This window comes from Rhinolophus sinicus, linkage group LG10, assembly GCF_036562045.2.
Source record: "Rhinolophus sinicus isolate RSC01 linkage group LG10, ASM3656204v1, whole genome shotgun sequence".
NCBI classification, from domain to species: domain Eukaryota; kingdom Metazoa; phylum Chordata; class Mammalia; order Chiroptera; family Rhinolophidae; genus Rhinolophus; species Rhinolophus sinicus.
In genome coordinates, this window is record NC_133759.1 from 76865498 (window position 1) to 76878088 (window position 12591).

The window sequence follows — 12591 nt, forward strand, 5'->3', positions numbered from 1 at the left end:
GTCAGTGACACATTGAAAACTCTTCTCCGTGCACAAAGTCCTTTCACAGACATAAATCCATTTTCGCTTGCTGACAAAACTGTGAGCTAATCAATTGCCCATTTTACAAGGAGACTGGTACAAACATGAAGCTCAGACCCACGTCATCCGGCCTTGACCTCACCCCACACTCCTCCTTCCCCTCCATTTCTCCCCAGGTCTGTCTGCCTAGAATAACAGCTAGGTACAACATGGGCCAGGTAGCCTCAGCCCCAGCAAAGCCCAGCACATTCCACTTAGCCTTCGAGAACCCAGACCCTTCCTCACTCCCGAGGGAATCAGGAAATGTATTGGCCTCTCCCTGGAGGCTGCAAAGCAGTGTGGGGAGGACTCTGAGCCCAGAGGTCAAGCCCCGAGTGGGAATCCACCCCAGACCTGTCTGATTCCGGGGCTCCCCATTGTTCTAATGCACTGCCAGGTTCCTGCCTCCTTTGGAAGGGTCTTGGATGGGAATGCTGTCCACTCCGCATGCCAAGGGGTGGCCTGGGAGAGAAGCACAAGGGCCTATGAGAAGGGTGTGCAGGAAGTAAAGGGCTCCAGAACTTGGCATCTCTGGGTTTCCCAGCTGAGAAATGAGGCAGTTTAGGGGTTGTGAGAAAAAGCAGCATAGGGTTTCAGGGCAGACACAGTAGGGTGTTAGGCAGAGAAAGGCTCCCTAAGGAGCAGAGGCTTTTAAATCTGCAGCCTCATCCTAGTGGCGAAAGAGTCTGGGGCTCCTTAGGAGGGAGCTGGAAGACGGGTGGGCTTGGGGCTTATGAGGCAGCAGCTGCTACTTACTGGTCCAAAATCAGGCCCCCATGAGTCACTCGGTAGCCTAGACAACAGGTCACCACCACACGGGGCCACTGAGATGGGAGTCAGAAATGGCCCCAGCTCCATTTCCAGGATGTGCCCCAGCAACTTCCCTCCTTGTGTCAAGGTCAGTAAAAACCCAGGTGAATACAATCCCACTACAGACTGGACTCAAACCAGGGCACAGCCTCCTTTTCCATTCCCTTGGAAGACGTCCGGCCCTCAGAAGAATACTTTTATTAACCGCCTGAACTTCTGCTGGGAAGAATGGAACGTCTTACTGCAGAATCCAGAAGGGCACCACCAGACCAGGCTGAGAGAAGGCCAAAGGCAGTCAGCCAGCCAGAGGCAGAGGGAGAACTGAAACATTTGGCAGCTTCTGCCTGCAGTAACCTTCTCCACCCACTCTGCCTCCTGGGCAGCAGCTGCTCTGATGAGAACCTGGGATCTGGGGGAAGGGTGAGATCTCACACAATTAACACGGGCTTGAGCTTCACGTGGACGTTCAGGTAAAGCTGACACACCACACCTTGGTTCTCCCCGACTGGACGCAGTTCTAGGCCCTGGGTGTTAGTAGAATTAGACTGTGTGCCAACCACATGAGTCCGTGCAGAGCCTGATCTGCCTTGGTTTTCTCCCCATCTAATTTCGCAAATATGCCACTGAACCGTTTCAAGGGGCCTAGTTGGTGCCAGGCAGTGCCTGAATCCAGGCAGTGCTGAATAAGGCGCTAGAGACGAGTCAGACCAGTCTCTGTTCTCCAGCTCACACTCTACGGGCATTAGAGAGAGGGCCACCCCCTGCACGCACACATTCCACAAGAGCTTGCACTCTCTCTCGTGAGTGCACGTCTAAAGTCAAAACCCCAGTCAAGACATGCGTGCCGACACAAATTCTAAATATGTTTCTGTCTGTCTCACAAGTTTCCACACATTCCATTTCAGTAAGAACAGAAACGGGAGCTAAAGGGTAACCTATTAGGCCACTAGGACCAACATTTGGTGCAGAGCTCCTGGTCTATCCAGAAAGTGGCACGAGGAGAAGGGTACAGACTCCACAGGTGAGAAGAATACATCACTGCTTTAAGACTCAAATGTGGGTCTTACTTGTGCCATCTGGCCCCATTTACACCTCCTTTGCCTCATGGGACCCGACAAACTGATTCCAGCATGGAAACGATCGTCACAATATTATTTCTGAACCAAAAATTGCAAACCATCTAAACATACAACAGGAAAATAGCTAAATAAATCAGGTAGATATTAAATGTTTCAAAGAATGATACGAAATGGGAAATGCTCATGATTTGTTAAGTAAAAAGCAAGATACAAAATTCTACATGAGATCAAATTCATTTAAAAATTATACACATAAATGTCCAAATTATATATTTATAGGCCAACAGCTGAGGTGCTCTGTGACTCTGGGCGCATTTTCAATCAAACTACGATCTGATCTCTAAAAGTCAGAGGCTCCAACTTCAGCACTGGGACGTGAGAAGCACAGACTGTGCCATCGGATGTCCCCAGGAACCCTGGATCCACTCAGGGGAATTCTCCAGGATGGGGGTGCCTTTGACAGGGAGACAAATCCTAGAAAGCACACACTGATTTAGCTGCTTTACTGCTTTTTGCAATCCTTCTTTGCTACACTTTACAACTTCACTACTTAGCTGTAAATTGGACAGAAATTCAGAGGAATTAGAGTTCTACTGTTAACAGGAACAAAAGCAAGCTAGTCAGTTTAGCTTCCTCCAGACGTAGCATGAACGCTCTATCACCACCCAAATAAAGGACCCCATGCCATCATTAAATTGAAACACACTAATAAATCATGGGTTGATATCTTTGCCATTTATTTTTTAAAATCTTATTCAAAATATTAAATAATACAATTTCAGATATGAAAAAAATTACTGGAATAAAACAGCTCAGGTGTATTTCCATTGTGCTTCCCTTCCTTATTAGGACACTAAATTGTCCACCCGAGAGAAATGATGGACTGCCCTGCTTTTGCCATCTCTACCCAAAGCACACGCCCACTTGCTCACCTGGGCTTTGTTTAACATATATTAGGGGTTATTGTTTTTCAAAAAATTGAAGTGACACTTGTAAGTCAACCATGGTTCAAATCACATATTTACACATTGATCAATTCTTTGTGATAGACAGGCTAAAATGAAATACAGCAAATAATGTCTAGTTGCTGTTAAAAAAAGGAAGAAAACAAATACAGGGGGAGAAAAAGTCAGCGTATACATATATTCTTTATGTATACAACTTCATTCAGGTATAATTTTAATTTGAAAGACCTGCATATAATACTTAAGTGATAACAGCCCCTAAAATTTATTCAAACTTACTATAAAATAATTAACAAAGTGAAAAAAATCTGATGTAATTTTAAACTCCGCCCCTTGCTTGAAAGCTTGGAGGAACCCGTGCTATAATCAATTGCTAATGAAAAGCAATTGTACATGTATTTAATATTTTACCACAACTTCCACCTCTAAATTTAACTCAGTAATTCAAACCAAAAAGTGATATCTTTTTAACATTTTGTCTATGTCCACTGCAAACTGCAGAGTCTCTATTGCCAGAATTTCTAGAAACATTTATTAATTGACCTAAAATTGTGTTCAGATTGAGTAATATCATTATCTTAAATTATGTTTAAATTATCCAAAACTATCCAAAGCAATTTTCCTGGAGAAAAAAATGTTCCTTATATGCAAACTATTACATACATCCTTAGAGATTACAGTTTGGGAGCACAAAGAAATGTGCCCTTAAAAAAAAAGTATTTGGATGGCAGAAAGAGAATCTGAGTCAGCAGTACCAGACATATTAGAATTTAGTTACAAGTTTGGGAACTTTTTGACGTAGCATTACTAATACTGCCAGAAATACAATAAAGAAATCTAAAACAATAAAAACTAACAGATAATGCTTAGCTCCACATTTTGGACACCTGATTGAATTCACCTCTAAAAATGTAGATAAAAAATTATATACTCCTTGTTTGTGACATTCGATTTCCAAAGCACCAAGGCAAATAAAGAGAGACCCACCTCTCATTTAATACCAAATGCCTATGGCAAACATCTGCACGGTATTGTATAAAAAGTCAAGCAAATCAAATTACATAATAAGCAAACTCAAATCACAGTGCTTTAAAAAATATAATCATTGGTAATCTTCAGCGAAGGCATTGCCTCATTAACATTCTGGTCTAGGCGATGATATTCCACTGTTTTGGAACAAAGACCATCACGCCATTTCCTGCTTTGAACCAGAAGGAAAATCTGGAATAAAACAAAATAAATTTTATATATATATATACAAAAGAGAAAATGGAGATGTTAAAAAGTTCTATAACAAGTGAAATATCTCTCTCCTAGATTCCCAAATACAAAAAGTAAAATATCAACAACAAGAGAGTTATTTTGTATTCTGTCATGCAAACAAGGCTAGACAGTGATTTTCGAATTTTAATGTACATAGAGTGTCCATTCAAGACTGACTCCTGGGTTCTATCTTCGGAGATGAGTTAGTAGATTGCAGTGGAGTCCAGGAACCTACCTGTTTTCACAAGTCGCTTAGGTGTTTGTAATAGAGCTGGCCCACCACTGAGCACTGGGACAGCATATCCCTGGCACTCAAAGTTTCAAACACCTACAAATATTTACACACATTGTGATAGACCACTAAACCGCAAATAACCAAAAGGATTTGTTTGTTTGCTTGTTTTCTAACTCAAAACCACAAATAAGGCATTTTGAAATTATCTGGTCCATTTTTGTCATTTCTCAGGTGAGAAAATCAACACCCGAAGGGGAACATGGCTGGCCAGGAATCACAAAGCGAATTACAATAAAGTCAAGAACCGAGATTTTTCTGACCAGTAAGTATTAAAAAGGTCATTGTGTATTCGATCTCCCTTTAATATCTGAAAAGCTTAACTATGCAGCTCTGGGACTAAGAGTGCCAAGATGAACCCTCACACTCAATTATCCCTTCAGTCCTATTTACACCCCCTTTGCCTCATGGAATCCAGCAAACCGATTCCAGTACCGAAATGTTCATCACAACATTATTTCTGAACCCAAAATTGGAAGCCAACTAAATGTTCAACTGGAAAATAGCTAAATAAATTATGTATTAATAACTGTTAAATCACATTTTTAAAGAATATTAATGATAGTGGAAAATGCTGATTCATCAGGTAAAAAGATACAAAACTCTGCATGAGATCAAATTCACTTAAAAAGATAACGTACACATATCTGTCCGAATTATATACATATTTATAGACCAGAAACACACCAAAATGTTAACAATGCTCAGTTTGGGGTGATAGCTTGTATTTTCTTTTCTATGCTTTTTTGTGTTTTCTGAAATCCCTAAAATAAATATGTAATACTTTTACAACCAGGAAAAACAGTTATTAAAATATCACTGCTTAATTAATTAAAAGTACTAAATTCACAATCTTTCTCCAAAAGTATTCCCACTGAAGTAGAAATGCTAAACTAAGATATAAAACCTTTTTTTAAGAAAAAAATCACTGGGTTTTGGTTTTGCTCATTAAAAAGTAATTTGATTCCTTTTCTTAAAAGTACATGCAGTAAATTGTTAATTCTGTAATTTGTTAAAATGCACCAGATTTATAAACAGATCAGACATCTCAATATTTTACCATCCACTGACACTTGACAAAAGTAAACAACTGAGTCATCAAAAGTACTGATAAGAAATACGACTGAGATATTAAAAGGCAACTAGAGGGGCTGAAAAATCGCAAACCTACCTTCCTTTTGTTGTGATACGTAATGTAAACAACAGCAATGCAAAAAGCAAAAATAAGAAGATGAAAAAAGAAATGGCTGTCTTCCTCTTCTACACTTGAGGATGGGGTCTTAAAAGATCTCACTGACTGTTCAATTTCCATGTAGCCCCTTTTTTCTTCCAAGGCCTCGCTGGACTCATCGTCCCTGGGGTTGATGGTCCAGTCGTAGTCCGACTCTCCGTAATCACCATTGTCCAGAGTGTCTTTGGCGGTGGACGGAGAACTGTTCAGGGTGAGAAGGTCCTCCTCCTCCATGCTGGCAGCGTCACTGTTGTCAGCTTCCTCTGGAGACTGGGTGGTGGTAGGTGAGGGATGAGGGGCCACAGAGGCCCCTCCACTTTTCTCTGTACTAGTTGTGGGAGGGAGAGTGGTGCTGGTTTGGGAAATGGAAGGTTTGGTTTGGTTTTCAGGTTTTAAAACAGCACTCAGATTTGAAGTAGAAACATCTGGCTGGAGTACAGTTTGGCTCTGTGAGTCAGACGGCGACTGAGCTAAAATAAGTGAATAAAGAACATCAAAGTGAAATCTCCGACTTTATCTCCACCAAGCTAGAAGCATATGTACCTAAATGTTTCACTGAGCATTTCTCTTTGCTAAATCCCTATATCCTGCTCTTGAGGATTATTTAATGTGTCTCTATTAATAGCCAGCAACCAGTTACCTTTCTTCTTAGTCAATTATTCATCAGATAACAACTGCCTTGCCAGACAGTAACAACTTAACGCAGCAAAGACCTACTGCATTACAGAGCCAGCCACCGAGAGAGAAAAAGGAAACACAGAAAGAGGTTGACTTCCGGTCACAAAGGCAAAGTCCACACAGAGCTCTCACCCACCCCTTCTGTTTTCATTTCGCAAAGAGGTTGGACTTCAGTAAGCTTTGCCCAGCCAGACTCCACCCCATTCCCAGACAGAGAGGTGGCTGATCCGAGCTCAAATAGGTCACAAACTAGGTATGAAATTTGAACTTAAATATTTCCAACACACTACAACAAATTCTAGAGAAGCTAATGTAGACAGCATTTCTAAGTGACACTAGAACTGGAAAACCTCCTCTCCCAAACTTAAAAAAAAGAAAAGTATTCTTAGGGAGAAGAAAGGGAAAACTTCTAAAGGAAAAGAATTGGAAAGTGGAACTTCAAAAAACTAAGTATGAACTAGACTATTTTAAAGATTGGGGACGGCAATCTAAGTACGGAGATGACACAAAAATGTAAAGCTCTTATTTCCCTACTTTCCTACCCACTCAGCACGGTTTACTGAAGTAAACGTTAAATTACTTACAGAAGTCACTCTACATACCAAAAGTTCAGGGTAATACTTGTTGAAATTTAACAGTGTGTCTAATTTATAACTTAATGTAGTATTGAACAACTTCAAGAATATACATACTTTTTAAAAAACGTCCCATGAGATCTAAAAATACTCATAATATTTTAAAGTCTATCAAAGTAAAGGAAAATATTTTATAGGGGTAAGATTAAACCAAATCATCCCTGCGCTTTCCAACATGTGTGCATGTACACAAACGAACGCAGTAACAGACAACTGTTTGTTTATGTGAATACACTCTGGTGTGTGTATCAGAGTTGACATGTATTTTGTGTAGAAAAAATTTTAAAAGTCTCCATTGGACTGAATAGAATCTCTCAGAAAAAAGTAATTTAGTAAATTAGTAAAAAATGTATTAAATTAGTAAAATTCTCATAAAACATTTTCCACGGTTGGTTCCTTGAAATTTTTCACTGGAAGAAACAGGGACTACAACTGAGTACATTCTTAAAAGGATTTTTACATTTATCACCTCAACTTAGTTATGATTCAGGCATTTACAAATTGCTATTTCTCTGATATACTTAATTTTTCCTGCCCAAGTGTGGGGAAACATGTTTTAAAATAAAAATTTTAAACTGGGAGCCAACAAACCAACCTTAAATTTTTTAAAAAACTGTTTTTCTGTGCTTGACTTTTAGCATAACCACGTATGCTAAAGGGCACGGTCTGACGGGTGGGAATGCTCACAGTTTGTCGCCATCTCCCACCCTCTCCGTGTCCAGAAACCCTTCACTGCGCACTCTGGTCAGTCAGTCACAGCAAATCCCTTCTTCCCAGTCGTCCTTCACTGTCTCACTGTAACTGAAACTTGAATCTCCCTTAAGGACACACTTTCCCTGCAGCTCTTTTCATTAACAGTTCTTTTTTCTCCCACATCTTTATACCACTGAGTCTGGAGGAGAGGGAACTACCCTCCAGGAAAGGAGGTGAAGCCCCTCTCAGACCATTCTCCCATTCCCCTCCCTACGTGCCCCCAGCCTTGCTTCTCCTGTCATCAGCTATCACCCACTCACCTTTGTCCACCAACTCCTGGTCAAAGTCCCTAATTCTCAATGATTTTAGCTCCTGGATCCAGGTCACTCTATTCAAGGGCTCCCATCTTGATTTCAAAATCTTCGACCTTCCTCTTCTGGTGCGCCAGCCCTCCCCTTTACCCTAAACTCTCACTCCCATGGTCATTAGCCATCATCACAATTCTTCCAGAATCTCAATTTCCACGTGATCTCCTAGCCTTCTCATTCCTCCCCCGCATTCTAACTCCATTAGCACCTAATTCTCTGATCCTACCGCCTTTTCAGTCCTCCATGGACACAACCCACCTCGCCCAATGCTCTCTCTTCCTTCTTCACCCAGATTCAACTGTGTGATCAGCTATTATCCTGCTCTTACATACACCTTCAATCCCCTTCCCCCTTGCTCCCTTTGTCCCACTTACTTGGCAAGGCAACGTCCGGAGTTAAATCAAACCCTCTGACTACTCCCCATCTGCACCAAGCAGCTGAGCATAGCCAGAAATAAATAAACAACCATGCCACTGTTTTTATTTCATTCCAAATTCAATGCCAAAAATTCAGGTGTACATGCAATGCTGTGGGCAATTATATAGTATTTCCCTAACCCATTCACCCTCCTGCTCCCTTAGGAGACCATTCATATTTTCCTCTGTCCTCAAACTTCCAACAGCTTCTCTGTTGTCCTCGTTTTCAACTAATGACATCACTTACTAAACTTCTCTGGGGAAAATGAAGTCATCAGAAAAGACTTTCATGAACTACCAGAACTCTAGACTCATAAATCCAAATGCCTACTTGACATCTCCTCTTAGATGTCTGACATTCCAATTAACATGTTCAAAATGAATTCTGACTGGTTCCAGGAAGATGGAGCAGACACACTATTCCCTATTCCTCCCACTAAACACAACTAAAGCCCAGCAAAAAATGTAAATGTCTAAATGTTAGTTTCTTCTTAGAGAATTAAATGACCAAAACAAGCACGCTTCTTAGGCACTTTAAGAACAGGCACGACTGGCGTCAGCTAGGGAAACCCTCATTACAGTTTACTAATGAGGAAAGGGCCTCCGGGAAATTGACCACAATTCTTCCCCAGACATAAATACACTTCTGGGAGGATGGTCCAGTTGCTCTGCCCTCAGTGCTGCTGGGAAAACCTAAGTAACCACAGCGCTTTAGTAGAGGAACGTATGGCTAGACAGCCCCTATTGACAAACAAGAGAACACTATTCCTTTCAGGCTATTTTTCACCTCAAAACTCAAAAATGATTTAGAGAGAAAAGCAGGATTGAGTTTTGGCCTGAAAGAAAAAAAGGACTACTAAACAAAATACTGCTTAATCATTATAAGTTCCTATTAGTGGATTTGCTCCCCCTAAATCTCAGGTCCTGGTTTACAGATTTCTTCATTTCTCAATGAAGCCTCAGTCTCTTGATTCACAATGTAACATTTCTAAGAAAAGAAATACTTAATCATTCAACATTGTTTGCAAACAGTCAAGATATAGAAACAATTTAAGCGCCCATCAATGGATGAATGAATAAGGAAGATGTGAGATACAAGTACATACATGGAATATTACTCGGCCATAAAAAACAACGGAATCTTGCCATTTGCGATAACACAAATGAACCCTGCAGGCATTATGCTATAAGTCAAACAAAAACAAATACCATATAATTTCACTTATATGTGGAATCTTTTTAAAAAAAAATCAAAACAAGGGCCAGCCCAGGGGCTCAGGCAGTTAGAGCTCCGTGCTCCTAACTCGGAAGGCTGCCGGTTTGATTCCCACGTGGGCCAGTGGGCTCTCAACCACAAGGTTGCCAGTTCGATTCCTCCAGTCCTGCAAGCGATGGTGGGCTGTGCCCCCTGCAACTAGCAATGGCAACTGGACCTGGAGCTGAGCTGCACCCTCCACAACTAAGATTGAAAGGACAACTTGACTTAGAAAAAACTCCTGGAAGTACACACTGTTCCCCAATAAAGTCCTGTTCCCCTTCCCAAATAAATAAATAAATAAATAAACAAACAAACAAACAAAATAAAATAAAAAATCAAAACAAGACAAACAAAAAAGGCCAAGCTCTAGATACAGAAAGTACATTGGTGGCTGGGGGCGGTGAGGGGGGGGTGGGGTCCTAAATGGAGTCAAAAGGTACATACTTCCAGTTATAAAACAAATAAGTTATGGGGATGTAATGTACAGCATGATGACGATAGTTAACGATATTGTATTGCATATTTGACAGTTGCTGAGAGAGTAAATCCTAAAAGTTCTCATTACAAGAGAAAAACTTTTTGTAGCTGTGTATGAGGACCTATGGTAACTAGACTTATAACGGTGATCAGTTTGCAGTGTATACCAACATCAAATCATTATGTCGTACACCTGAAATTAATATAATGTTATATATTAATTATACCTCAGTAAAAAATAATAATAAAAGCTTAAATTTAAAAATACTATGGGTCCATTAAAATGAAGCGGGGTTGTGCAGTTAACCCAGTACAGGGAAGGGGGGCCATGTTTACAAAGACTCTTCTTGCCCCAAGCCCTCTCCTCCTCCCAGGCCCCTCCGCAGCCCAGGGCCTCACTACGCTGGTCTTTACCAAGCACCAGAACCTCCCAGGCCTGAGACGCGCACCAGAACCGGAAGACAGCTCTTTCCCCTGCACTTTCGCTCTCCAAAATATTCCATCAGCTCCGTCGGGTCACTGCCCCTGCCCACCCTGGGCTTTACCACTGACCTCACCGGCCTGCCTTGGCCCTGTTAGACCCCTGGGTGCCCCTTCCCAAGCCTGACCCTCTCTAGACACCACACCTCCTAACCTCGGCCATCCCCTCAGCACCTGTCTCCGCCGCCCCACCTTCTAGACGCTCCTCACAAACCCCTCCGCCTAATTCTGCAGGGGTCAGAGGACCTCGAACTCTGGAGCTCCTCGCCCGCCATTCCCTGTGGCGACCCACTCAGGACTCCAGACACCGCCACTCCTCCCTCCCCGCCCATTTACACTCCGCTCCCTGCTCCCTGGGTCCTGCATTCGACCTCACTTCTCGGGCCGCTTAGACACCCCCCTTCCTCAGACTCCGAACTTCAGACAGCCTACTCTCCCTCCTCGGGCCCGCGGGGACCCCTGCCCCATCTGGACATCGCCTTCTGCCCCGGACACAAGGAAGCGCCCTGTCGCTGGCCCTGCCTGTCTCCCGGCCCGCGCACCGGCCCTCCCCGACTTCCCGCGCGCACGCCCGCTTTACCACTGGACATGGTGGCGGACACAAGCAGGAACGCCAGGACCAGCGGCCGCGCCAAACCCCCGGGGGCCTGGACGCCCAGCCTGGGCGGCAGCTTCGCTTGCACGACCCCACTCATCCTCCTCAGGGCGACAGCGGCCATAACGGACTCGGCCGGGAGTCTGCGCTGTTGCTAGGCTCTACGTCATGACGTCAGACACTGCGTAAGGCATCACGGCCCTAGATCCGTACGTCCCAGCGTGATGACGTCACAGCCTGCACCGGGGCTCTGGTAAAGGAAGGAAATAAGAGAGGAGAGTGGGAGATGCGGCGAAGGGGGGCCCCCAACTCGGCTGCGGGTTAAGGATGTATTGTGTAAGGTGTGAGGTGTGAAGAGCGAGCCCCTCCCTGCCTCCCACGAGATGGGATACCACACGGCTAATAAAAGTGACTTAAAACATTTTTAAAAGGAAGAACCAAGTGTATAACAGACTGATCCCCAAAGGCAAAGGAAACACAAATGTTAACGGTGGTCATATCGGGGTGGTGGAATTATAGGTAAATGTTTTATTTTTTCTTTCCCCATAATCATTTATTACTTCAACAAATATTTAGACCCTCTCCAAATTTCAGTATACAGCAGTGAACAAAACGAGCCCCTACCTTTATGGAGTTTATTTCCTTGTGAGGGAGACTGTAGTGTAAAATACACACTATATAAAAATGGAAAAGGTATTATGGTGAAAAGCTGGGAAATAGAGGCTCAAACAGCTTCCAAATCTCCTACAATAAACTTCTATTACTTTTTAAATTTTGTAACTTAAAATCCCCACTACATGAAAATGCAAATTTAGAAACTTCCAGGGAGTTCCTTTAAGTCCCTGGCGCCGTGCTTTGGTCTGTATGTGCTGTGAATGTTTCCTTAGTAAAGATCTATAGTCTTCAAATAATAAAAGTTCCATTTGATCAGATTGCAGGAAAATCAGTGTGTCACAAAGCAAGACATTTACTAAACCCCCGGTTCCACCACTCTGGTCTCCATGATTCCTTCAGAATGTTGCTGCTATGCCCCAGACACAGCTGAGCTGTCTGGAGAGAGAAGGGCCTGTGTTCTCCTGAATCTGGTTTCCCTGGTGACAGGGAAACACACAAACTCTACCTTGTTAAGAAAACTAAGAGGTCATTCATCTGTTCATTTCCCCGAGTCCACCAGCAGCCCAGAGATTGAATGGTGCCCTTGCCGCAAACCTTCCAGGTCGCCAGGGAACAACAAAGTCTTCCGGAGTTCCCCTGGAGCTTTCCCTTCTGAGTACAGAAACCATCACTCAGT

The 12591-nt window shown here is 42.8% G+C and overlaps 1 protein-coding gene across 1 annotated transcript; it reads right to left on the minus strand.

Annotated features, from left to right (window-relative positions):
* Window positions 1-2662: 2662 nt before the first annotated feature.
* On the minus strand, window positions 2663-11471 carry LG10H5orf15 (linkage group 10 C5orf15 homolog). The gene is made up of 3 exons (XM_019740383.2): window positions 11286-11471; window positions 5641-6170; window positions 2663-4135 (listed from the first exon to the last, which is right to left on the minus strand). The coding sequence occupies exons 1-3, from the start codon at window positions 11422-11424 to the stop codon at window positions 4004-4006; spliced, it is 801 nt and encodes a 266-aa protein (XP_019595942.2). The 5' UTR covers window positions 11425-11471; the 3' UTR covers window positions 2663-4003.
* Window positions 11472-12591: the final 1120 nt, after the last annotated feature.

Bases quoted from the DNA above. Each gene is read 5' to 3' on its own strand.
- LG10H5orf15 (XM_019740383.2), bottom strand. From the start codon at position 11,424: ATGGCCGCTGTCGCCCTGAGGAGGATGAGTGGGGTCGTGCAAGCGAAG. The intron at 6,171-11,285 runs GTAAAGCGGGCG...CACTTATTTTAG, and splicing joins GTCCGCCACCATGTCCAGTG to CTCAGTCGCCGTCTGACTCA. The intron at 4,136-5,640 runs GTAGGTTTGCGA...GTTTTATTCCAG, and splicing joins CGTATCACAACAAAAGGAAG to ATTTTCCTTCTGGTTCAAAG.